At 45.5% G+C, this 26,702-nt stretch overlaps 1 protein-coding gene across 3 annotated transcripts; it reads left to right on the plus strand.

Moving 5' to 3' along the window:
• Positions 1 to 326: 326 nt before the first annotated feature.
• WDTC1 (WD and tetratricopeptide repeats 1) lies at positions 327 to 23,877 on the plus strand. 3 transcript variants are annotated; one of them, XM_069972637.1, is made up of 16 exons: positions 327 to 654; positions 2,959 to 3,078; positions 4,321 to 4,404; positions 4,505 to 4,551; positions 10,747 to 10,858; positions 10,985 to 11,172; positions 11,259 to 11,441; positions 11,672 to 11,763; positions 14,237 to 14,352; positions 15,942 to 16,017; positions 17,474 to 17,555; positions 18,031 to 18,204; positions 18,295 to 18,530; positions 19,405 to 19,570; positions 19,738 to 19,930; positions 22,700 to 23,877. In XM_069972637.1, exons 2-16 carry the CDS (start codon positions 3,031 to 3,033, stop codon positions 22,913 to 22,915), a joined length of 2,013 nt encoding a protein of 670 aa, XP_069828738.1. In that variant the 5' UTR covers positions 327 to 654; positions 2,959 to 3,030; the 3' UTR covers positions 22,916 to 23,877. The 3 variants fall into 3 exon arrangements, with proteins under 3 accessions (XP_069828738.1, XP_069828739.1, XP_069828740.1); XM_069972638.1 differs by having other exon boundaries at positions 328 to 654; positions 17,471 to 17,555; positions 22,700 to 23,876; XM_069972639.1 differs by having other exon boundaries at positions 328 to 474; positions 17,471 to 17,555; positions 22,700 to 23,876.
• Positions 23,878 to 26,702: the final 2,825 nt, after the last annotated feature.

A 26,702-nucleotide genomic window follows, 5' to 3' on the forward strand; every position in this document is an offset into this window, starting at 1 on the left:
TACTTCTAATATTACACAACTAGAAAACACTGTCACTATAAATGATGAAACCGAGGCCCACAGCCGGAGCTCCGCCAGCGACCAACCCCACATACACTACACCGTCATCATCCGTACTGCTACGTAAGGTTACTATCGTTTACAATATAAACTACAACTTCCAAGACGCATTGCGCGGGGCGTTACTGCGCAAGTGCTGATTCTTCAAGCCAACCTAACTTAACAGCTGATCTCTTCTCCCTCCCCTATTGGTTTAACGAGTCGTCACTCTAAAATCTACGCTTGTGATTGGCTTACATGGCCTTTCCTTTTCCTCCTCACGTTGCCAGGGAGCCGTGGTATTAAGTTAGTAAGCAGAGGCGTATTCCTGAACGTCCAGGTGCGCAGTTTACGTGGCGTAATGCTTAGCCTCTGTGATGCCTGTACGGTGATTACGTAGTTGGAGGGTGCTCGTTCTGAGAGACACCCGGAGAGGTAAACACGGGTAACTGCGCTGTCAGGGGGGGCCTGCTCGCTGAGGAATGTCGCTTTACGGCTTAGGAACTGTGTATGGCGATTGAACGGGGTTGTGTCCTCCGTAGGCTTCCTGTAGAGTGTGTGTGAGGTGTGAACGTAGACCTTACTGTAAATAACGCTGCAGAAACTTGTGTGGAGGTGAGTATTGTGCCTATAGCTTCCATCCTTACTTTAATGTGTCGTGCATTGTACTGCAGTGTCCTAGTACCTGAAGCAGCTTGTTATAAAAGTTACATGACGGACACCTGACAGGGGCCGCGGAAAACCGCACTGTGTGACTGGGGGCTTCACATAGAAGCCTCACCATACATCACATGGTCTATATATAGCCTGTGATTACTAGTACAGGTAAGTATAATAGTGAGAACAGGTATATAGGGCAGGGATAGGGAACCTTGGCCTTCCAGCTTTAGCAAAACTACAACTCCCATCATGCCTGGACAGCCAAAGCTAAAGCTTTGGCTGTCCAGGCATGATGGGAGTTGTAGTTTTGCAGCAGTTGGAGGGTCATGGTCCCCTACCCCTGATATAGGTGTATATGGCTAGAACTGGGATTGTCTGGAAAGAATACATCACTTCCTGCAGGACGTACAGCAGCTGATAAGTACTGGAAGACTGGAGTTTTTTTTTTTTTTTAATAGAAGTAAATTACAAATCTATATAACCTGATTTGAAAGAAAACATTTTTCACAGGAGTACCCCTTTAATGACCACCCACTTAGGGTCCTATTACACGGCCGATGGGGGCCCGATAATAACTGTAAATGAGTGCCGATCTGCTAGATCGGCGCTCGTTTACTGGGCCTATTACACGGCCTGATTATTGTTTAACAAGGGCTGCATGGACATCGTTACCGATGTCCTTGCAGCCCTTGCTTAACTGTATACATTACCTGTCCAGGCTGCAGGGCTCCTCTTGCGCTGTGCTTCTCTCTGGGTCCCGCACGCTCCAGCTTCAGAGTGGCCTGTCTTAGGGTCTGTTTACACACACAGATTATCTGACAGATTTTTGCAGCCAAAGCCAGGAATGGACTATAAACAGGGAAGAGGTCATAAAGGAAAGACTAAGATTTCTCTTTTTTTCAAATCCATTTCTGTTTTTTGCTGCAAAAATCTAGCAGATATCTGTCGGATAATCTGTGTGTGTAAACGGACCCTTAGCTGACAGGCCGCTCAGCCAATCACTGGCCGTGGCGGTCTTAGCTGACAGGCTGCTATGAAGCTGGAGAGTGTAGGACCCAGGGAGAAGCAGAGCGCAAGATGAGCCCTGGACCATGTATAGATAATGTATGCACTTTGCATATGGTCAGCCGCTGGCCACGCACCGCTATTACACGTAGCAATGCGCAGTCGGGCACGACAATTATAGGTTCAAACCCATATCAACGATCAGCCAATGATCGTTGTCATCGTCTGATCGTTCTATTTATTACACGGAGCGATAATCGGCCAAATCGGGCCCATTATCGTTCTGTGTAATAGTTCTCTTAGAGTCCAGTAGATAAGGCCATGTTCACACAGCTATCCTTTAAATTGACTTATTATTGAATTTGTCTTGGGTTAGGTTCACACCAGCGTTTTACCCTCCGCTGCAATTCCGTTTTTGTTTTTTTTCTATTTTGATAACAGAAACAGAACCTAGCCGATCCCTCCAACCCTCCATTAATTTCAATGGGTTTTTATTGTGCTCCGTTTTCATCAAATCCGTCAGTGTTTTTTGTTTTTTTTTGGCCGAACATAAAACTTGTTTATTTACAATTTTTGTTGTCTGTCAAAAAAAAAAAGGAACACAAATGGAAAGTGCACACAGTTTTTTTTTTTTTTTACATTATAGTCAATGACGACAGAGCTAAAGGGATTTCTTTCTTTTTTTTTTTTTTTTTTTACACTGAGCATGTGCAGAAGGAGAGAGAAACCAGGAAGGAATATAAATCGGGTGCACAAAAGTCCGATTTTTAAGGCAAAAATACAAATGGACCAATAAAAAAAATTTGTGTTTGGGATCCTTCATGCAAAGATTTGCTGTAGTTAGAGATGAACGAACCTGGAGCATGCTCTAGTCCATCCGAACCCGAACTTTCGGCATTTGATTAGCGGTGGCTGCTGAAGTTGGATAAAGCCCTAAGGCTATGTGGAAAACATGGATATAGTCATTGGCTGTATCCATGTTTTCCAGACAACCTTAGAGCTTTATCCAAGTTCAGCAGCCCCAGCTAATCAAATGCCGAACGTTCGGGTTCAGATCGACTCGAACCCAAACCCGGTTCGCTCATCTCTAGCAGCAGTCAGTGATGTTATCAGTAAGACACTGTTCCCCCTCACAGACCTATATATGTTACATATGAGGAACGCTGCGTTGATCGAGTCACACTTGGATGTGAACCAATGTAATAATTTTTATTTGAAATTTATTAAATGTATTTTATTTTTTATATCTTGCAGGCTTCTGTACTGATTATGGCAGTGCTACAGCTTCAGTCTTTGCCCTTGTGAGCTCTGTCTTCGATCTCCATAATGGATAGAGCCAATATTGCCAAGGATCTCATCCACAGGCAGATCGGGGTACGTGGTGGTAAATGATGATGTACAATTTCATTTTATGGGTTGTCCCTGATGAAAGGGATATTGTAGAGTATTCGTTTTGTACCTAGGTATTTCAGAGAAATTATACTTCAAAGGGCTCAGAAAAAAATGTGTCTTCATCTGAGTACACTGTTTTTCCTTTCCCTCCCACCCTAATCCCTTTAAAGTATTTCTCCAATTGAATTTAAGACGATTACTCCTTAGGGTATGTTCACACTGAGTAAACCAGGAGGAACTTGCTGCCGCAGAATCCCGCCTGTCTATGGGAGAGCGCTCACTCCTCTACTGCCGACGCTCTCTGCTCAGAGAAGTAACATGTCATTTCCTCGAGCGGAGAGCAGCGACAGAGGAGGAGAGCACGCTCCCTCCTAGACATGCTGGATTCCGCGGCGGCAAGTTCTTACGTGGAATTCCACCTAATTTACTCAGTGTGAACATACCCTTACAGGTCATTTACACGGACTTTCATTAATGTTGATGTCGGTAGCTCTGAAACAGTTAAAATCTTCCAGCTATCTGCAGAGCACTGCATGCAGCATTAGTGATATTGAGCCTCCCCCAAGTGTCTATTCTAGTGCATTATTAGCATTAGATTAGATATTAGAACAAGGATAACTGTCAGTCACCACCCGCTCTGCTGCAGTGCTCCGGACAGCTTCCCTTCATATAAAATCTATTCTAATGCGCATTAGAATAGACATTAGGGGAGGCTCAGTATCGCTAGTGCTGCATGTAGCAGCATAAATGACATCTAACTGTGCCGGGACTAGGGCTTCTGTATCACTGCATTTCCAGACACAACCACTGGCGGCAGGAGTAAGGGGTGACACAAGCCCTTCCATAGTGGAAATTTGTTTTATAAAGTTATATTACAAAGTTATATAACTTTCTGAAAGAAATGCTCTCTACTGCCACCTCTGTCCATGTCAGGAACTGTCCAGAGCAGCAGCAAATCCCGATAGAAAACCTCTCCTGCTCTGGACAGTTCCTGACATGGACAGAGGTGGCAGCAGAGAGCACTGTGTCACACTGGAAAGAATACACCACTTCCTGCAGGACATACAGCAGCTGATAAGTACTGGAAGACTGAAGATTTTTAAATAGAAGTAAATTACGAATATGTATAACTTTCTGGCACCAGTTGAATAAAAAAAAAACTACCCCTTTAATATTAAACATGTTACTGTATTGCATCTTAAAAGTTTTTTTTTTTTTTTTAAGGAAAGACAAGCTAGAAGCTTTCAGAGACGTCATCATGTAACAGATCCCTTAATCCGTCGCTTGGGGCTAGAAGCGGAGCTTCAGGTAAATGCATGAGAGATTCGCCTTTAGAGGTGGTGTAAGCTACAGATTCAGGTAGAGGTCTGGGTTAAAATAATGTTATTCCTCTTATTCTTTTTTATAGGGCCATTCTGGTTGTGTCAATTGTCTAGAATGGAACGAGAAGGGAGAGTGAGTTTGAATTTCATGTATTTTCTATATTGTTTGAAGTGTTGCTTGCATTCATTCCAGCCAGGCTGCCATCTGTGGCGAGAAAAAATAGTAGAGGTCATAGTGCGGAGGCGGAACGCAGCAGGGGTGCTCCATACCTCTATGGGATACCGCTCCTGTGTTGCCCCCATCCCCGGACAGCGCCTCCCAACCCTAAACCCAGCGCATGCCATGGAGCTGGCACATATTGACCTGATCCCTGGGGTTGAGGCCGGGGTTGATTGGCTCCCACTCCCACGGTAAAGCGCCCTTCCTTCTGTTTCTTCTGGCGCTGCACAGCTCTGCTCCGGAGTGCGGATGAGGGGATCAGGAAAGGTTCCGTGACACGCCGGGTGGGGGGTTGTGGTTGGGGATGCGCTGCCAGCTGACTGGGGGGTGGACACATTCAGCTCTGCTACATGTAGGGGGGGATTAGGGGTGGGACACATCCAACTCTGCTACATCTGAGGTGGATTAGGGGAGACATATTCAGCTCTGCTACATGTAGTGGGGGCTTAGGATGACACACCCAGCTCTGCTACATCTGGGGGGGATTAGGGGGGTCACATCCAGCTCTGCTACATCTGGGGGGATTAGGGGGACACATTCAGCTCTGCTACATCTGGCATTGTGATATGATCAGTGAACAAAAATGGACACAGAAGAAAAACGGTGCAATCACAGATTTATTTTCGCGGAACACGTATTAACGCTAGGGGGCAAAATCACAGTCCTTAACCCCTTCACGTCAGCAATCTGTATATATACGTTCCTATTGCACATGCCCCGTGCAGTAGGAATATATACGTTCCTGCTTTGACGGGGCTTTGTGATGAGAGCGGGATCGCTGCAGGGATAGCGATCCCGCTCTCATCTGAGTGAAGCACCGGAGGTAATGAGAATCAGCTGCGATCCCGCAGCTGACCCCCATTAACCCCTTAGTGACTGCCGAAACTATGATTACTGTGATAGAAAATATCACAGTAATCATAGTAATACAGTGAAAATGAATGTATAAAGTACAAAAAGTGAAAAAAATACAAAAAAATAAAACACACACTTTTTATTATAGTAATAATTGCAGTTTACTCCCAGAGTACCCGTAACCACCGCACGTTGCCCGTAACCACTCCAGGTTGTCCGTAATCACGTCAGATTGCCCGTAACCCCCAAGATTGCCCGTAACCACCGCACGTTGCCCGTAACCACCGCAAGTTGCCAGTGACCCCCCCCCAAATTACATGTACCCACCCCAGATTACCTATAAGCACTTCAGTCTATCCGTAACAATTCTAGATTGTCTGTAACCCCTCCAGGTTGCCCGTAACCACCGCAGGTTGCGCATAACCACCCCAGGTTGCCCGTAATCATGCCAGATTACATGTAACCCCCCAGATTGCACGAAACCACCGCAGGTTGCGTCTGACCACCGCACGTCGCCTCTGACCACCGCAGGTTGCGTCTGACCACCGCACGTCGCCTCTGACCACCGCACGTTGCCTCTGACCAACGCACCCCGCCTCTGACCACCGCACCTCGCCTCTGACCACCGCACCTCGCCTCTGACCACCGCACCCCGCCTCTGACCACCGCACCTCGCCTCTGACCACCGCACGTCGCCTATGACCACCGCACCTCGCCTCTGACCACCGCACCTCGCCTCTGACCACTGCACCTCGCCTCTGACCACCGCACCTCGCCTCTGACCACCGCACCTCGCCCTCTAACCACTGCACCTTGCCTCTAACCACCCCAAATTGCCAGTGACCCCCTCCAGATTGCCCGTAACCACGCCAGATTACAGGTACCCACCTCAGATTACCTATTAGCACTTCAGTTTATCCGTAACCACAGCAGGTTGCCTGTAACCACCCCAGATTGTCCGTAACCACCCCACGTTGCCTCTAACCACAGCAGGTTGCATGTAACCACCCCAAATTGTCTGTAACCACAGCAGGTTGCCCGTATCCACCCCACGTTGCCAGTAACCACCCCAGGTTGCCTCTAACCACCCCAGGTTGCCTCTAACCACCCCAGGTTGCCTCTAACCACCCCAGGTTGCCGTAACCACAGCAGGTTGCCCGTGACCAACCATCTAATTTTTTTTATTTTATTTTAGTAACTGCGCTATTCTAATAACCATTACTAGCTGCGGTTTTGCTCCAGCAAATTGGCGCTCCTTCCCTTCTGAGTCCTGCTGTGTGCCCATACAGTGGTTTATGCCCACATATGGGGTACCGTTATACTCAGGAGAACCTGCGTTACAGATTTTGGGGTACAATTTTTTTCTCTTGTTACTTGTGAAATTTAGAAATTTCAAACTAAACCAACATATTATTGGAAAAATTTACGTTTTTCATTTTTACTGGCCAATTTTGAATACTTTCCTCTAATACCTGTGGGGCCAAAATGCTCATCCTACCCCAAGATGAATTCTTTGAGGGGTGCACTTTCCGAAATGGGGTAACTTTTGGGGGGGTTCTATTCTGTAGACATTACAGGGGCGCTGCAAACGCTCCTGGCGCTCAGAAACTTCTTCAGAAAAATCTGCACGGAAAATGCTAATTGGCGCTCCCTTCCTTCTGAGCCCTACTGTGTGCCCATACAGTGGATTATACCCACATATGGGGTACCGTTCTACTCAGGAGAACCTGCGTTACAGATTTTGGGGTGAATTTTCTCTCCTGTTCCTCGTGAAATTGAGAAATTTCAAACTAAAGGAACATATTATTGGGAAAATTCGAGTTTTTCATTTTTACTGTCTACTTTTGAATACTTTCCTCTAATACCTGTGGGGTCAAAATGCTCACCACACACCAAGATGAATTCTTTGAGGGGTGCACTTTCCAAAATGGGGTGACTTATGGCGAGATTTTACTTTGCTGACACTACAGGGGCTCTGCAAACTCACCTGGCGCTCAGAAACTTCTTCAGCAAAATCTGCATTGAAAGGTAATTGGCGCTCCTTTCCTTCTGAGCCCTGCTGTGTGCCCATGCAGTGGTTTATGCCTATATATGAGGTACCTTTTTACTCAGGAGAACCTGCGTTACAAATTTTGGGGTACTTTTTTTCTCTTGTTCCTCGTGAAATAGAGAAATTTCAAACTAAATGAACATATTATTGGAAAAATTAGAGTTTTTCATTTTTACTGTCTAATTTTGAATACTTTCCTCTAATACCTGTGGGGTCAAAATGCTCATCCTACCCCAAGATGTATTCTTTGAGGGGTGCACTTTCCAAAATGGGATGACTTATTGTTTTTTTTTTGTCTCTGCTGACACTACAGGGGCACTGCAAATGCACCTGGCGCTCGGAAACTTCTTCAGCAAAATCTGCAATGGAAAAGCTAATTGGCGCTCCCTTCCTTCTGAGCCCCGCTGTGTGCCCATGCAGTGGTTTACGCCCACATATGGGGTACCGTAGTACTCAAGAGAACCTGCGTTACAAATTTTGGGGTGCTTTTTCTCTCATGTTCCTTTTGAAATGAGAAACTTTAATCTAAACGTATATATTATTGGAACATTTTCATTTTTCATTTTTTTACGGCCTAATGGTGAATACTTTCCTCCAGCCCCTGTAGGGTTAAAATGCTCATTATACCCCTAGATTAATTCTTTAAGGTGTGTAGTTTCCAAAATGGGGTCACTTATGGCGGTTTCCAGTATACAAACCTCCTAAATCAACTTAAAAAAAGAACTGGTCCCTAAAAAAATCAGTTTTGGAAACTTTCACGAAAATGTGGTAATTTGCTGATAAATTTCTAAGCCCCATAATACCCTAAAAAAGTAAAATATGTTTATGAAATGAAGCCAGAATAAAGAGGACATATCGGTAATGTGACTTACTAACTAATTTATGTGATACGACTTTCTTTTTTTTTTAGAAGCAGAGAATTTCAAAGTTCATAAAATGCTAATTTTTTCAATTTTTCATGATATTTTGATGTTTTTCACAAAAAAAACACAAAAAATAGTGATCAAATTTTGCCACTAATATAAAGTGCCATATGTGACAAAAAAACAATCTCAGAATCGCTAGCATACGTTAAAGCATCACTGAGCTATAAGAGCATAAAGTGAGACAGGTTAGATTTTGAAAAATGAGCCTGGTCTTTTAGGTGCAAATAGGCTTGGTCTTGAAGGGGTTAAAAATCACTGGACATGTGAATGAGGCCTAATACATTCTTGGAATTGGTGAAGGTTCCCAGTGGTCAGACCCCACTGTGGATAGTGGATAACTTCATCAGAGGTTAAACGCCTGTGATTACTAGATACTGAAGCATACACTACTCGCTCTGGTGGACACTGCAGTGTACACGTTGTAGCTGACTGAGAGCCTCAGTCCAGTGTTGCATTAGGTTACAAATTCACTGGGGGGGGAGCTCTGTGTACGCTGCAGCCCCAGCACAGTGATCAGTGAGTAATTTACGGGGGCCAGGGCCTGAGCCGACAACCCTCGTACGTTGGTGGGAGTAGGGAGCCCTGTGTCGGCTTTCTGCTGCCAGACATCGCCTAGAGGATATTACACAGGGAATGGTACATTTTTTTTAAAATTAATGTTGTAAGAGACAAAAGTATATAACTTTATTACTTTGGATTTCTTCCTTCCAGAATACCCTTTTAGGCTGCCTTCACACCTACCGACTCGCAGCATTAATAACACTGCAAGTCGGCTAGGTCCTGGCAGATCACTGTCAGTACATACACGCAGCGGTCTGAACGACTGCTGCGTGTATGTAAATCTGCTGGCCGCTTAACCCCTTCTGATGCCGCCCGCCTCCCGCTCCGCACTGTATACATACCTACTCGCTGCACGGGGTCCCGGCGTCCTGCTCTCCCGCCCGGCCAATCAGTGGCTGCGGCAGGGCAACACACTGATTGGCCGGGCGCGAGAGCAGGACGCCGGGACCCCGTGAAGCGAGGAGGTATGTATACAGAGCGGAGCGGGAGGCGGCCGGCATCAGAAGGGGTTAAGCGGCCGGCAGAATTACATACTGCCAGGACCTAGCCGACTGGCAGCGTTATTAACGCTGCGAGTCGGTAGGTGTGAAGGCACCCTTAAGGAGAACTTTGGTTAAGAAAGATTTAAAGTGATACTGTCATCCCCCTTCTACACAGCTGTAAAACCTAAATTCTGCAGTTGTCATACCTTACTTTATAACAGATTTCTTGGTTGCTTGGTCCAGTGAAAAATGTTCTTTATCGTTGGTGGATTGGGCCACCTGGGCGGGGCTTCATAACTGCTGTGCCACTTTGCCCTACCCACATTCACGCCGTAGGCCCTGCCCCTCCATGACATCATCTGTGTCTAGGCCATCCCATTCCAATGGGCTTTGAGAGGGCGGGGCCTAGACACTAATGAAGTCACTGAGGGGCAGGCCCTACGGCATTGATGTGGGCAGGGCAAAGTGGCTCGCCCAGGTGGCACAATCTTTACAGCTGTGTAGCGAAATCCTCATACAGAAAGGGGGTGACAGTATCACTTTATCCCTGGTCAGTCCACACTCATAATCTAAACTCATGTGCAATAGGTTTCTATAAGGGTCCATTTACACAGAAAGATTTGAAGCCAAAGCCAGGAATGGATTTGAAAAGAGGAGAATTCTCAGGCTTTCCTTTATGACCTGATCTCTGTTTATAGTCTACTTTTGGCTTTGGCTTCAAATCTTTGGTTGATAATCTTTCTTTGTAAATGGACCCTTACATGAGTTACATGAATTGGTCGGTTTGTCTGCAGCACATCCTGACTCACACATTGGAGCTGCTGAAAATCATCACTGCTTGCTCCACTCTGTCTCCACTCATGTCCTCCCCCTCCCTTCTGAGACAGAGGTCACATGACCTTCATCTCTTTTATTGCCAGGCAAGCTGTAACACCGCATCTGTAACCCCGCCCACTCCTGACATCACATAGTGATCACCTGACCAAGGGCGGGAAAACAAAAGCCTCTCCTGAGTAGTATAGGGGAAAAGAGACACTGTTGTTTCCTCTCTCTCTCTCTTTTTTTTTTTTTTTTTCCTCTGTCTCTCTCTCATTTTTATTTGCTGTGGTGGGGGGGTTGGCAATTTTATTTTCTTTGGGAGGGAAAAAGCTGTTTCTGCATGTATAATAATTAATCCCCTCCAAACTGTATGAAGGTGGTGATTTGCCTCTCTGTTATTTCTATCTCCATCCAGCTTGCTGGCCTCTGGCTCAGATGATCAGCACATGATGCTGTGGGATCCTTTCCGTCACAAGAAGCTGCTGTCCATGCACACAAGTCACACTGCCAACATCTTCTCTGTTAAGGTGAGCAGCATGCAATACATATACAGGTGCAGTATAATCAAGCTAGCCGCTCAGTACATCTCATCATATGTTTGTTACCAGGGTTTCTATCATGTTACCATGTTTTCTTTATGTCTTCCCCATCAGTTCCTACCACACAGTGGAGATCGGGTTTTGATCACCGGAGCTGCAGATGCCAAGGTTCATGTCCATGACGTTAGCGCAAAGGAAACACTCCATGTTTTTTCTGAACATACCAACCGAGTTAAACGTGTTGCCACTGCCCCTATGTGGCCAAACACTTTCTGGAGTGCAGCAGAGGATGGCTTGATCCGGTGAGAATGGAGAAATTATTCTTATATGCGACGCCACTATATTTGTTAGAATTTGGTAAATCTATTTGTACTTTCTTGTTCTTCAGGCAGTATGACATAAGAGAGAGTAGCACCCACTCCGATGTTTTGATTGATTTAACGGAGTACTGTGGGCAACTTGTGGAGGCAAAATGCGTAAGCATCAGCCCCCGAGATAACAACTGCTTGGCGGTAGGAGCCAGCGGGCCTTTTGTGAGACTGTACGATATCCGCATGATCCACAGTCATAGGTAAGTAACTGCTGATTGGGACTAGTATTGTATAAATCAGGTATGGGGAACCTTGGCTCTGCAGATGTTGCAAAACTACAACTCCCATCATGCCTGGACAGCCAAAGCTAAAGCTTTGGCTGTCCAGACATAATGGGAGTTGTAGTTTTGCAAAATCAGGTGGGCCAAGATTCCCTACCCCTGGTATAGAGTTTTGTGTAAGTTACCTTGTTACATGTTCTTCATTACAGGAAGAATCTCCAGCAGACACAATCTGGGCTTCACACCTTTTGCTCGAGACAGAAACCCATTCCAGAGGGAGCTGCACAGTATTATGTGGCAGGTAAGACTTCATTTCTCCATTTATCAATAAATAAATTGGCTCCTATTACACCGACAGCTTCTTTAGGGAAAGACTAAACGCGGAGGAACATTTTTGGCCCTAGCGCTTTTCTTCCTGATGAGCACCATATCATTTAATATTAATATATGTCCTTAAAGTGACACTGTCCCCCCCTTTTTGCATTATGACTGCTCTACACAGGTGTAATGGGTAAATTTAGTAGTTTTCATACCTCATTTTATATCATACGTCATGATGTTTGTTCCAGTAAAAAGTGATCTTTTATCATCTGGGACTGGGATACGTGGGCGGGGCTTCACGGGCGAAGCGCCACTTAGCCACACCCCTCTGTGACGTCATCACCACATAGGCCCCACCCCCTCAGCAGCCATTGGAAGGGCCGGCCTAAAGGTCTAGGCCCCACCCCCACTAGTTTGGTCCACACCAATAGCCGCTGAGGGGGTGCGACGATGACGTCACAGAGGGGTGTGGCAAAGTGGTGCTGGGGGTGTGGCTAAGTGGTGCTTCACCTGTGAAGCCCCGCCCAGGTATCCCAATCCCAGATGATAAAAGATCACTTTTTACTGGAACAAGCATCATGAGGTATGATAGAAAATGAGGTATGAAAACTGCTAAATTTAACCTTTACACCTGTGTAGAGCAGTCATAATGCAAAAAGAGGGTGACAGTGTCACTTTAAGTTAATTTGGTAGTAATAGATGCGCATTTCTTAAAGGGAATCTGTCATTAGGTTTGTTCCACCTTTAAATGAGGGCAGTATAAACTAGTAATAGAAATGCTGAACCGATCGGTGTATTACTTATATCATTATGTTCAGCCGTTCTCCTAATATGCAGGAGAATAGGATTCTTGCCAACACCCTTCCCCCCACCATCCAGCTGCTGATTGACAGGTGAATGACTATTCGCAGCATGGATAGATAACTGCCAATCAGCAGCTGGTGGGCAGAGTTTCTGCTTCTCATGAATATCCAGGACTACTGGGCTCATGCACATAATGGAGAGGACTACTTATTGTCCATATTATTCAGGAGGAGATCTCTGGATCAGCTGCACAGGACAATGTAAGTGATACATCACTCTGTTCAGCTTCTCTGTCACTAGATTATGGTACCCTGAGATAGGACAGCCTAAACCTGCTGACAGTCTCTTCAAAGAGAAAAATATAAATATGAATGAAGATAGGTTTCTTACCGTCATCCTCAGCACCAGTTCTGTGTGATTGGTACTTAAATTCCTAGGCTAGTAGGGCGGTTTAGTGCACTGGAGATGTGGCTACTTCTAATGAATGTCATCGGAGCGGGCCGGACCAGTGCACTGTGGGCAGTAGTCGCACCCCCGGTGCATTAGAACACCTAATTTGCATGTAGAACAGGCTGTTTATATAATGGTACAGTACAGAGGATGAAGTTAAGAAACTTTCCCTCATCCTCAGCGCACTTTAGGGAGATATCAGCAGGTTTGATTCGTTAAACCTTTTTCGGATTGTTTCCATAGTATGTGTAGTATTACACGGGCCGATGGCAATCCGATAATAAATGTAAACGAGAGCTGATTTGCTAGATCGGCGCTCGTTTACTGGGCCTATTACACGGCCCGATAATCATTTAACAAGGGCTGCAGGGACATCGTTACCGATGTCCTTGCAGCCCTTGCTTAAACTGTATTACCTGTCCATGGTCCAGGGCTCCTCTTGCACTTTGCTTCTCCCCGGGTCCCGCGCGCTGCAGCTTCAGAGCGACCTGTCTCAGCTGACAGGCCGCTCAGCCAATCACTGGCTGTGGCAGTTCCGGCCTGTGATTGGCTGAGCGGCCTGTCAGCTCAGACAGGCCTCCCTGAAGCTGGAGCGCGGGGAGAAGCACAGCGCAGGAGGAGCCCTGTAGCATGGATAGGTAATTTATTCTTCTTTGCATATCGTCAGCCGCCGGCCACGCACCGCTATTGCACGTAGCGATGCGCGGTCGGTGCACGACAATTATAGGTCCAAACCTATATCAATGATCGATGATAGCGATCCCCCCGCTTCTATTTGTAAGCCGAGCCATGTATTACTATTTACCCAATGTTATGTCTTCAAATGTTTAATCCATTTCTCCAGTTACAGGTTTATCCTGGATGCCATTTTTGAGACATAGGGATTTTTTTCCTATTTCCACACTAAGGGTATGTTCACACTGAGCAAATACGGCGGAATTCCGTGGCGCAGCTCTTCACCGTGCTCAGTGTCCTATAGTGAGTGAATGGGAGGGCATGCGCGCGTCTGCTTCATGTCACTTCTTTGAACGGAGAGCCGTGGCAGCGGAGGAGCACGCGCTCTCCCATAGACGGGCAACGACCCACTGAGACAGGCAGGATTGCTCAGTGTGAACATACCCTTACACAGTGGTGCTAGCTTTTGTATATACTGATGCAGCATATCCCTATAGATTGGTAACTGTGTTTGTTTTCTACAGGCCACCTTCCAGTCAAATTGCCAGATTACAATAACCGATTACGCGTTTTAGTTGCGACATACGTAACTTTCAGTCCTGATGGCACTGAGCTGCTTGTCAACATGGGAGGGGAGCAGGTAAGTTTACTATCAAGGATCTTTTTCTGAAGGTTTTTACACATGTCAATGGTGCACCATGTACTTCATTTTAAGGGTGTGTTCACACATAGAGGACTTGCAGACTTGAAGTTGCAGATTCAAAGCAAATCTGCAGCTTCAAATCTGGGCCATCAAATCTGCTGCTTATCCTTTGTGTGAACACACCCTAAATAATAAAACGGCTTTATGAGACTGCTTGAGCCATGCTGTAAATGAGCACTGATCTCCTATATGTGTGTTCCAGCCATCGATAGCACATTTTTTATTACATGTGGTCGATGGCAGATTATTTTTTGACAGGTAAAAACTGAGCAATTAGCTAATGAGCAAGCATCGCTTTAGCTTTGGCTGTCCAGGCATGATGGGAGTTGGAGTTTTGCAACAGATGGAGAGCCAAGGTTCTCTACCCCTGCTCTAAGCCTTCATGATATTGTAGATAGTAATACATACTGCTAGCAAAGGTAACTACCACATACCCAGGGATAATGGCAACTGTGCAGTGACATTGCTATACAGTGTATTTTAGTCCTACATAAGGATAATGTAAAGTATTCAGGTACAGTGATCCCTGACATGCGATACCCCTGATATACGATTCATTCAACTAACAGTGGCTTCTTAGAGTCCATCGTTAGTTGGATACAGCATCGGGTTACCATACTGCTTACCTCAGAATGTCGGAACATCCCTGTTCTGAAGCAGCTTTTCTGTGCAGCTGAGCCCGGCTGCTTCAGTGTCTCAGCGATACACACTGCCACCGCATGTAATCTGTACTAGAGACATGGTGAGTGACACTTGCTCACTATGTCTCTTTATATGTGGATACTCCGCGACTCTCATCCGCACAGAAACTGCCCCCTTCCTACGTACTTCCTATCAGAGTGCTGTACAGCGGTGTCCGGTCTACTCTTCCTCCTCCTTCCCTTCACTCACAGTGCGGTATTTGCAACGTCCAATCCCCTCCTTCTTACTCACAGTGATGTCCAATCAGCTTGCAGCTTCCTAGTGCAGGCATCCAATCGCTGTGCCTTCCTGCTGAACCTCCTAGTGAGGATATCCACTGGAGGCTGCAGTGTAATCCTACATCATACACTTAGTGATAAAGATGCTGTATGGTATGGCGCATCACTCAGTATCACTCATTCAATGCAATCCACGCTTCCTTTTTTCTGAAGAGCCAGAAGTCTCAGCATGGCAGTCTCTCTAGACCTGCTGGCACTTGTAGTTTTCCTGCTTAGCTCGCACAGTGTGTTTTTGCTCATTTTTACTCCTATAAAATAGCTACAGCTATGAAAAATTACCAGAGAAGTCCCCAAACAGCCCCTTTTTTTTAAATGGTCAAGTTCTCTTGAGTTTCTCTGTACTGTTATTATGCTTATTCTTCTTCATCTTTTATGATTTCTCATTTTGGGTTGCTCAGAACCAATTACCAGTTTTTCAGAGTTATGGACTCAACATATAATGGTCGTCCTGGAACCTATCCTATGTTGAGGGACCCTTTTACGTTAGGAAAGGTGGACTATTATATAGAGCAAATTGACTTCTTTCTTTCTGCCATATTTTTCTAGGTATACCTCTTTGACCTAACTTTCAAGCAAAGACCTTGTACATTCCTGCTCCCTAAATCTCAACATGCACCTGGAGGTGAGCGTACCCTAACATTTATTTTATTACAAGCATCTCTCTAATTCTGGCCAGTGTGATTCAATTATTTAAAGTGACTGTACCACCAGGCCCAGACTGAAGCACTGGAGGCAGGCCGACCCACCCCCAGTGGGAGGAAACCCCCGCCCCTCTATGATAGGGTTCCATTGATTCTAATGGAGTCACATCATGGAGGGGCTCAAGTTTCTTCCCACTGGGGGTGGGTCGGCTCGCCTCCAGTGCTTCAGCCTGGGCCTGGTGGTACAGTCACTATAAGTACAGTAAGGCCTTATTCACACGTCCCGTAATTTAGGGATCCGTATTTCCGTATCCGAGTTAGTGCACATTGATGTCTATTCTGCTATTCAGTAGATGAAACGGATGAAAATCAATGCAGAAAAAAAAGGACATGTCCTAGTGCGGACCCAGATTTTTTTTACAGATCCTCTCATTGAAATCAATTGTTTACGGATTGGAACATGTTGGGCATCCGTATTTCCGTAAAAAAAAATACGGATGACTCATAGATCACAGGGTTCTGTTTATAAGCAACCACAGGCTGACAAGCGATCATGTGACTTATTTTAGGGGTTGGGCAAACTGGTGCTATTTATTTTTTAACCTACTCAACTTAATTAACTTGTATAAAGCAGTCAGTATTAAAAACGGATTTACGGAAATACAGATGCAAAACAGATGTCCAATGCGTAATTTTTAGCGGGTTGTTTCAGGACTAGAAAATATTACTGAACGTGTGAATAAGGCCTAACATATGCTATAAAATATAAATATATATATATATATATATATATATATATATATATATATGTTGCAGTGAAATGAAAGAATCAGGGATTTGATCAAATCACTAAGGCATTTGATCAAATCCAGGGAAATGATGAAATGACCGCGTCGCTCCATCATTTCCCTAGGGAATCGATCAAATCACTGACCCCTTTCAGGGAAATGATGGAACGAACTAGAATTCGCTTACCGTATCGCCTCTCTGCTCCCCCGGCCTGTCCGCTCTGCTCCCCGTTCCGCTCGTCTCCCCTGCTACGGGCCTCCTACTCCCCCGGCCCGTCCGCTCCGCTCCCTGGCCCGCCCCTGCTGCCGTATGCCTGTCAGAAGGTGTGCCACTCCGCTCCCCGTCTGCCCTGCCCTGCAACACGCCTCCTGCTCCCCCGTCCGTCCCGACACCGTACGCCTTCCGGGAGGTGTGCCGCTCTGCTCCCCGTCCGCCTCCGGTCCCCCCCACCATATGCCTGCCGTGAGGCGTGCCGCTCTGCGCCTCTGCCGCCAAACATAGGGCTGGGCGAGTCCTCGGTTGTTCATTCCATCATTTCCCGGGATTTGATCAAATCCCTGGATTCTATCATTTCACTGCAATATATATATATGATTTTTCTTGTTGCTTGGAAACACCTAAATCAAGTATTTTGTGCCTCTCCAGAAGTCCAGAATGGCAAGACCTCAACCAATGGACTTCATCTTTACAGTAATGGGATTCGTGTGAGTGACGCCAAGAACGGGGTCAGGTGAGAACAGCAAAGCCTTACTATTCTGATTGCTGGTTATTACGGCATTTATGCACTTTTCGGAAAGTTTAGTCTATTGGAGTCCCGCCTCGGCCGCTGAATGGCTTAGCAGCCTTGAGACGTCACATCTCGTGCGGCAGCTCAGACCAGGAAGCGGACGGGGGTACGGGGCGCTGCGATCGGGACCTGGCGCTGGAAACGGGGAGGTAAGTGACCTCCACCGCCCATAACCACCTCCTTCCCGGCCAGATCTGAAAAATACGGCTGTGCCAGAGTACCCCTTTAATAAATCTCCCCCACTGTCTTCGATCTCCAGGTAAGTTTAGTTAGTATGAAATCATTTTTTCCCTGTTTTCAGCTGTCTACACCTTTTATAGCCAGGTGTGTTCTATAAATACTATCTATCTATCTCCTATCTATCATTGGCTTTTTCCTTCACTTTTCTAATTCGCAATTGATTTTTTTTTTCTCTTAGTTCAACAAATGAGCTTCCACCACATCTGGAAAGAGTAAAGCAGAAAGCTAATGACGCTTTTGCCCGGCAGCAGTGGAGCCAGGCCATTGAGCTTTATAGCCAAGCCATGCAGAGGGCGCCTCACAGTGCTATGTTGTTTGGGAATCGGGCGGCAGCTTACATGAAGCGAAAGTGGTGAGAAGCCGTGATTGTGTCATTAGACGATCAGAGCGATGCCGAGCTTTATCTGACTCTTTCTCTCGCCTTTTTTTGTTATAATGCTAGGGATGGGGATCACTATGATGCATTGAGAGACTGCCTGCAAGCACTGGCACTGAATCCGGCTCATTTAAAAGCACACTTTCGTCTGGCACGCTGCCTGTTTGAGCTGCGCTATGTATCTGAAGCACTGGATTGTTTAGAGGAATTTAAGACTAAGTTTCCTGAACAAGCCCAAAGCAGTGCATGTGATGCCCTGGACAGGGACATACGGGTTGCCTTATTCTCAAAAAATGAAAACCGTAAGTCCTTGTGTGTATTGAAAAATTCTTCCTCTAACCGTATCGGCATTTTGCCTATTAATTGTTGCTGTTAGTGTATTTCTACATTTTTGTTGTATTGAACCTTTTCTTACTTAAAGGGGCAGTATTACACAGCACGATATTCTGGATAAGCGAGCGCCAATCTGCTAGAGCTTATTAAACGGTTCGACTATTGTGCAGTGAGGACTGTTTGTGTGTGTGTGTGTGTGTGTGTGTGTGTATATATATATATATATATATATATATATATATATATTTATTTATTTATCTCTATTGTTAGTGATGTCCGTGCAGCCCTTGCTGTATAGAACATAACATTTTTGGTCGGCGCTGGGACCAGTTAAACACATTTACATTATTTCCTATGGGAAAACCCTGCTAGGTTCTTAAACTGCCTTCCGGAACCAATTAAGTTTGAGAGCCGAGGTACCACTGTCTGTGTGTGTGTGTGTGTGTATGTATGTGTGTGTGTATATATATAATATATACACACAGCACGATTATACTATGACTCTAGCAGATCGGCGCCATTGCTCCAATTACTTGAAGCGACGGCCAGCTGTTGTTGTTGTTGTACTTTTTTCAACTTTTTGAAAGACAAGGATCAGCCGACATTGTGCATGTTAGCTGATCATTGCCTTTTAACGCTAGCTATTACACCAAGTGATAATCGGCCGATAATTGGCCAGATATGGCCGATAATCACTTGGTGTAATAGCACCTTAACTGTGAATCACAAGTTCCCCAGAGCACAGTAGTGTGACATCTGTAGTACGGCCGGCTTTAGCACGCAAACAAATACTCCTACAGCTTACCGAGACATCAGTCATTGTTATCTGTATCTCCTGGACAGAAGATGATAAGAAAGGCGGCTCTGTTCGCCTTCGATCTGGAGGAAGGAAGGATTCGCTTTCAGAAGATGAGCTGCTGCTTAGAGAAAGAAGCCTGGATTATAAGCATAGATATTGTGGTCACTGTAACACCACTACAGACATAAAGGAAGCCAGCTTCATGGGAAGGTAAGACGGCAGTCCTCTCTGTCACTGGAATACTTGTATTACCTGCACTTCTTGGACATGTATACTTGTTTGTCAGCTATCTTTCCTGCAGACATTACATAAAAATATATTTTTACTTTTTTTTTTTTTTTTTAAATCGTCAACATTTCCTTTTCTAATCTTCCCAGTAACGCACAGTACATAGTAAGTGGTTCAGATGACGGCTCCTTCTTTATCTGGGAGAAGGAGACTTGCGCTCTCGTCCGGGTCCTTCAAGGAGATGAATCCATTGTTAACTGTCTACAACCGCATCCAAGCTACTGCTTCCTGGCTACAAGCGGCATTGACCCTGTTGTGAGACTATGGAGCCCACGTTCTGAGGTTTGAGAGTTTTAATTATATATGGGCAAATATACCTATTACTGTAATGTATGTTATTTTAAAGTGTACCTGCCGTTTAATTAATCTTTTTGTAGAAATTAATAGTACAGGCGATTTTAAGAAACTTTGTAATTGGGTTTATTAGCTGAAAAAAATCCATTTTTATTATGAAAAAGCAATTTGATGCTCTCCCCCCTGTCTTCATTGTTCTCTATGGAGAGGGGAGGGGTGGAGGGAGATGAGGCCCCAAAATAGGACAACAAAGAGTTAATTTACTGCTACATCACCGGGCTATCTCCTGTGAAGTCAGCACTGACCTCTGAATACCGGCTTTCACACAACTCCCGCTGTGTAATCCTTGGCTCTCTGCCGACTAATCTCCCTCCTCCCCCTCCCCTCTCCATAGAACAGACAGGGGCATGTCTGATGCAACAAGACGTGATTTCCTGATAATGAGCAGTGAATGAGAGAGTGGAGGGAGGGGCGGACCTGGGGAAATTTTTTTTTAATGGAGATAATGGCATATTTGCCTAATAAACCCAATTACAAAGTTTCTTAAAATCGTCTGTACTATTGATTTCAGCAAAAAAAACCTTTAAACAGTGACACTTTAAAAGCGTAAGAAGTACCCTGTTTTTTATTTTATTTTTTTTCACTACTTTAAAAGCTTAACTAGATGGCATCCTTGTCAGCAAGGCCCCCTTCCCTCTAGATTATCGACCAGAACGGACGGTATTTGGCCAAGTATGGCCGATAATCGCTTTGTGTAAAAGTACCCTTATAGACTAGATTCATTTAAACCCAAACTCATATCCCAGTAGTTGGAATGTAACCTGCCGATGTATCAGCAGAGTAAGGGTCCTATTACACGGAGCGATTTTTTTAATGATTAACGACTAACGATAAACAATCACAAACGAGATTATTTATCGTTAACCTGAAATTGTTCACCATGTTACACAGAACGATGGTCGTTAGTTGCGATCATTACTATGATCGTTATTGCGATCGTTACTATGATCGTTTATTCCCTCTGATCCCAGCAAAACAATGAACAATGTGCAATTACAGTGAACGATTAGTAGAAAAATGCGGAACTTGAGCAAACGAATGTGGAATTACAGAGAACAATTAACGACAATTTAAGGTTCAGATCAAAATCAATGATTAACGACATACGAACGATTTTTTGATTGTTGCCTGCAATTACACAGAACGGTTATCATTTAAATTCGAACGATATAACGATTTTTCACAGATATAATTTTTCACAGATGTTATAGGGCCTTAACCCCCCTTGCGTAACTAGAACAGAAAGTGTGGTACCCTTGCCTAATCCCCCTCCGGTTCAGAGAATGTACGGGATCCTTAGCGTAGGGGGCTGTTGTAATCCTACTATACCCAGGGGCTGTTGCAGAAAGAAATTGCTGTATGCATAGTAATCTCATGTAGTTTCAAGTTCTGACTATTCTAGAAGATCAAGTTTGTGGTATCTCCAGTTTGTGCATATTAACCCAGTTTTTTTACAACGAAAGGATTATGTTTGTAGTAAATTTTGGTTAATAAATTAAAGAACATTTTTTCACAAGAAAACGTTCTCAGAATCACTTGGAAAGGTTCAATTGTCACAAAGTTATTGGCCAATCATATTTTAAAAATACATCTCAGGAACTCTGGATAAGAAAGATGTAACCCTGTTCAATCCCCACTCATAATCTAAGATTGTGTTTAATAGGTTTCTATTACATGAATTGGTTGGTTTGTCTGTAGCCCATCCGGACTCACACCCTGAAGCTGCTGACTATCCTCACTGCCTGCTCCACTCTGTCTCCACTCCTCTGTCGTCGTCCTCCTCCCTTCTGAGACAGAGGTCACATGTGTCTCTTCTGTTAGCAGGCAAGTGGTTACAGCTCATCTGTAACCCCGCCCACCACTGACATCACACAGTGATCACCTGGCCGAGGGCGGGAAAACAACAGCCTCTTCTGAGTAGTATAGGGGAAAGGAGACTTTGTTTCATTTCTTTCTAATCTATCTATGTGGATGGATGGATACTGTGTTTACTGTGCAAAGCAGAAGCAGATGGAGCTAGTGGTGGGAAGATACTGCAAGAAAAGTTCTGAGGTGCAATGCATGCTGGGAGAAGTAATGATGTAAAACTTCAAAAAAGAGCCCATGGAGCCTCATTTAAGAGTCTGGAAACACAGGACTAGCCAGATATCCCTCCGGGAAGGACCCAGCCAAGGGGAGGCTCCTGTAGGGAAACCACCATAATAAGTGAGTAATGACAAGGGAAAATACAATGCCAGGTATCCATCCACAGACAGCTGTTTCACCTAGGATTTCACTGCACTGAGCGCTTTAACCAGCAGCTGGCAGTGTTATCGTTTGGCTGGTCTCCCTGAGATCAGCAATCTGTTTCTCTTATGGTTCTCTTATGGCTCTACTAGGCATTGCTCCCACCTAGCCAGAATCCTGCTCCACACTGATGAGGGGCAACACCCCGAAACAGCTGTCTGTGGATGGATACCTGGCTTTGGCTTTACCCTTGTCATCACATTGACTTTTAAGGTATGGTGGTTTCCCTACAGGAGCCTCCCCTCAGCTGGGCCCTTCTCGGAGGGATATCTGGCTAGTCCTGTGTTTCAAGACTCTCTTAAATGAGGCTCCATGAATTCTTTTTTGCATATTTGTATTTCCCAGGACGCAATGCACCTAGGATTTTACTGTATTGATCATATTTTAAGTGTACTGTACCTTTGTTTGCAGAGTGAAGGTCCAGATAGGCGAGTAGTACAAGACATGGAGAGCGCTTGTCAAGCTAACCAAAGAAGAATGAATGCAGACCCCCTGGAAGTAATGCTCCTGAACATGGGATACAGAATCACAGGACTGAGCGGCGGCGGTGGTGGTCCAGCGTCTGGCGGTGGAGGGTCAGATGATGAGGATTCTACAGAGGGACAAGTGCAGTGCCGGCCAAGCTAACCTCGACAGGAGCGACATGGGGTGTACACGCCTTTTATAAAGACAAGCTTGACCATATTTTAATGGCCACTCATCTTGCTTCGAAAAAGAAAACAAATCTGTACAGACCAATGTACCTCATGATGATAGAAAAGGTGGAAGTACAGCAATGCTCCTTCCGCATCAGCACCACCACTGTATATAACTTCTGGACTAACAACCAGGCTTTGTGGCACCCCAAGCTCCTGAATAAATGGGATCCCAGTCACACCACCTCACCCTCTTATACTTCCACAGGAGGAATCAGGATTCAAAGTACACTAAGAAGAGGGGTGTACGTGTGTGCGTGCGTGCGCTATTTTCCCCGATAAAGCGCTTTCTTTCTCGATTTGACAAGTTGGACTGTAGCCGCATCATTTGAAGCTTAACCATGAGTGCTTGAGGCAGCTAACAGGATTGCAGAAATTGCTATGACTTAGATTATCAAGAATATTTGCCAGGGAAATAACTTCTCAGCCTGTCTCTCAAAATAGTTAAAGGAGAAACTCTGGCTCTTTTTTTTTTTTTTCTTTTCTTCAAAAAAGTCGGAGAGGAGGTGGGTGAACATAACAACATGCACTCACCTCCCCAGGTTTAGCACTGGGGTGCGCTGTCCTCCGCTCCAGTTCTTAGGGTAGTATTACACAGAACGATAATCGGCCGAATCGGCTCTATCCATCCGATTATCGTTCTGTGTAATAAACACAGCGATCAGCCGATGACTACGATCATCGGCTGATCGTTGATAAAAGTTTGGACCTATAATTGTCGGGCGCCGACCGCGCATCACTACGTGTAATAGCGGTGCGCGTCTGGTGGCTGACGATTGGCAAAGTGCATACATTACCTATCCATGGTCCAGGGCTCCTCTTGCGCTCTGCTTCTCCCCGGTCCAGCGCGCTGCAGCTTCAGAGCGGCTTGTCTTAGCTGACAGGCCGCTCAGCCAATCACTTGCCGGGACCGCTGTGGCCAGTGATTGGCTGAGCAGCCTGTCAGCTAAGACATGCCGCTCTTTAGCTGCAGCGCACAGGACCCGGGGAGAAGCGGACCCCAAGAGGAGCCCTGGATCATGGATAGGTAATGTATGCCAGTTTAGCAAGGGCTGCAAGGACATCGGTAACTATGTCCATGCAGCCCTTGTTAAACGATTATCGGGCCGTGTAATAGGCCCAGCAAACTAGCGCCGATCTAGCAGATTGGCATTTGTTTACAGTTATTACCAGGCCGTGTAATACTACCCTTAGTCACTTCTAGGTCTGAGTGGGACATGTCTAGCCTGCTCAGCCAATCAGTGGCCGTAGCGGTGTCACGCCTCAGCAGCTGACTGGCTGAGCTTGACACATCACATCCCAGGTCCCTACTTAGACATACAAGCGTCTGGGAACCGGAACTTAGCACAGCAGACCCCAGCGCTGGAGTCAGGGAGGTGAGTGCATGTTGTTATATTCACTCACCTCCCTCCCGACTGTTTTGAAAATAAAAAATTCTGAGCCTGGACTTCTCCTTTAAGGTTACCTGCAGTGGTGTGGTTGGCCTTTGTTTCTAGAGTTTACCATCTAGAAGCATGGTCCGTTGATATTATGCCTAGTTTTAACTAATGTGAAGACCTCTTATGATGGTCTAGAATGACGTCTAGACCGAGCTAGTTGGCTTATTACTATAGGTGCAGAATAAGGCGGCTCTAAATTTGCCTTCTTCACGTGAGTTTTCTGCTGCTGCCGGCACCATCTGCCCCTGACCTTTGGTTTTTCTAATGGAGAACGCTGTCTTTGTGAGTGACTCTGCTCAATTTGTACTTGATGTACATCTAATAATAAAAAAGTTCTTTATTTCTGAGCAGAAGTGATACACGCTCTAAATCATTCGGGATGCTTGTAAACTAAGAACCCGGCTTTTGAAGTCTACAGACATTCCGCTCTTAACGGAACCCCAAAGAATTTTCTAAGTAACTGCAGGCAAAAAGATTTTACATCATACAGGCATTGCAAACTTTGCATCATTAAAGTGGTACTCCAGAGGGGGGGGGATAGTTTTCAAATCAACTGGTGTTATACAGATTTGTAATTGACTTCTATTTAAAAATCTCCAGTCTTCCAGTACTTATCAACTGCTGTATGTCCTGCAGGAAGTGGTGTATTCTCTCCAGTCTGACACTGCTCTCTGCTGCCACCTCTGTCCATGTCAGGAACTGTCCAGAGCAGCAGCAAATCCCCATAGAAAACCTTTCCTGCTCTGGACAGTTCCTGAAATGGACAGAGATGGCAGCAGAGAGCACTAATCAGACTGATAAGAATACACCACCTCCTGCAGGACATACAGCAGCTGATAAGTACTGGAAGATTTAAGATTTTACTGCAGACCTGCAATGCCCACGAAGTGCTGCACCGCAGGTGCTAGAACCCGGAGCAACACAGGGGAAAGTGCTGCCAGCTCAGCCAATCAGTGACTGCCTGAGCAGCCAGTCCTTTCAACAGGTTGTGATGTCTATGTTTTCTATAACTGTTCAGGAGCTCACTGCATCGCAGCGAATTAGGATGCAGGTCAGTCCATTGGATACAGGCTGCCAATGGCCCGTATATATGGAATGTGGGAATGCAGCCTTAAAGGGAACCTGTGACCACCCTTACCGAGATAGAGCCCGGCCGACCTCCTGGTGCAGACCCATATACTTAACGATTCCGAGAAGTCCCGCTCCCGCCTACAAGATATCTCCGTCCGAAGCCGCACGCGCGCTCCCAGAGATGAGTCCGATGCCCATAGAGAATGACTGGAGCCGTCGTTTTCTATGGGCGTCGGACTCGGGCTGAGTGAGTGTTTTGTGTTCGTGTGGGGGGTTTGCTATAGATACTATACAAGCAGTGCCGGGTAACTTGTTTCTATTTGGTGATAAATTGACAATTAAAGCAAACCTCTCAGCAGCCTGTTTAATATGTAACTGAGGCCCAAGTGCCCAGGGGGTGTTACCCAGCACAGCAAGAGCCCAAGGTTAGCCAGCCCACCCTCCACTTGTTTTACCAGGGAGAGAGGCATGGGTTCCTGCCTTACTGGGAAACCGCCCCTGGGCACTTAAGGCTAATTTATATATTAAAGGGGTATCCCACCCAAACATAGCTTTTCATATGTTGCTGCCCATTGCGAGACTAACAATTCCTTCCATACTTGTTATTTTCTATTCAGTCTCCTTCCCCCAGTTCTCAGCTGCTGCTTTCTGCTGAAGACACAAAAATCTGTGTGTAAGCTTTTCTCTCTGTCTCCCCCTCCCTTCTGAGACAACAAGTCCCTGGCTGGCTGTAGCTTCTTTGTAATGCTAGGAGGGATAATCACAGTGAGTTCATCAGTAACTTGACCTCAGAATATCCCTCCTAGCATTACAAAGCTACAGCCAGCCAGGGACTTGTCATCTCAGAAGGGAGGGGGAGACAGAGAGAAAAGCTAACACAGAGATTTTTGTGTCTTTAGCAGAAAGCAGCAGCTGAGAATTGGGGGAAGGAGACTGAATAGATAATAATAATAAGTATTGAAGGAATTGTTAGTCTCACCATGGGCAGCAACATATCTAAAGTTATGCTTGAGTGGAATACCCCTTTAAACTTGCTGATGACAGGTCCACTGAGGCTTTCAGATCTGTATCACACTTCACATTCTGTGCGGATTTCAACTTCCATCCGTTTTGCTGCTACTGTAATATATTGTGGATTTTCTACATGCAGTTCAGGTCTGGAAAGTCAATAGTATTCTCATCTTATGTGAAAGTAGCTCAAGCTGATAA

Source organism: Dendropsophus ebraccatus, chromosome 5, assembly GCF_027789765.1.
Source record: "Dendropsophus ebraccatus isolate aDenEbr1 chromosome 5, aDenEbr1.pat, whole genome shotgun sequence".
NCBI classification, from domain to species: Eukaryota; Metazoa; Chordata; class Amphibia; order Anura; family Hylidae; genus Dendropsophus; species Dendropsophus ebraccatus.

Excerpts from the sequence above, each read along its gene's own strand:
- WDTC1 (XM_069972638.1), top strand. The coding sequence starts at position 3,031 with ATGGATAGAGCCAATATTGCCAAGGATCTCATCCACAGGCAGATCGGG. Across the intron at positions 4,405-4,504 it reads GGCTAGAAGCGGAGCTTCAG|GGCCATTCTGGTTGTGTCAA; the intron begins GTAAATGCATGA and ends TCTTTTTTATAG. Across the intron at positions 11,442-11,671 it reads CGCATGATCCACAGTCATAG|GAAGAATCTCCAGCAGACAC; the intron begins GTAAGTAACTGC and ends TCTTCATTACAG.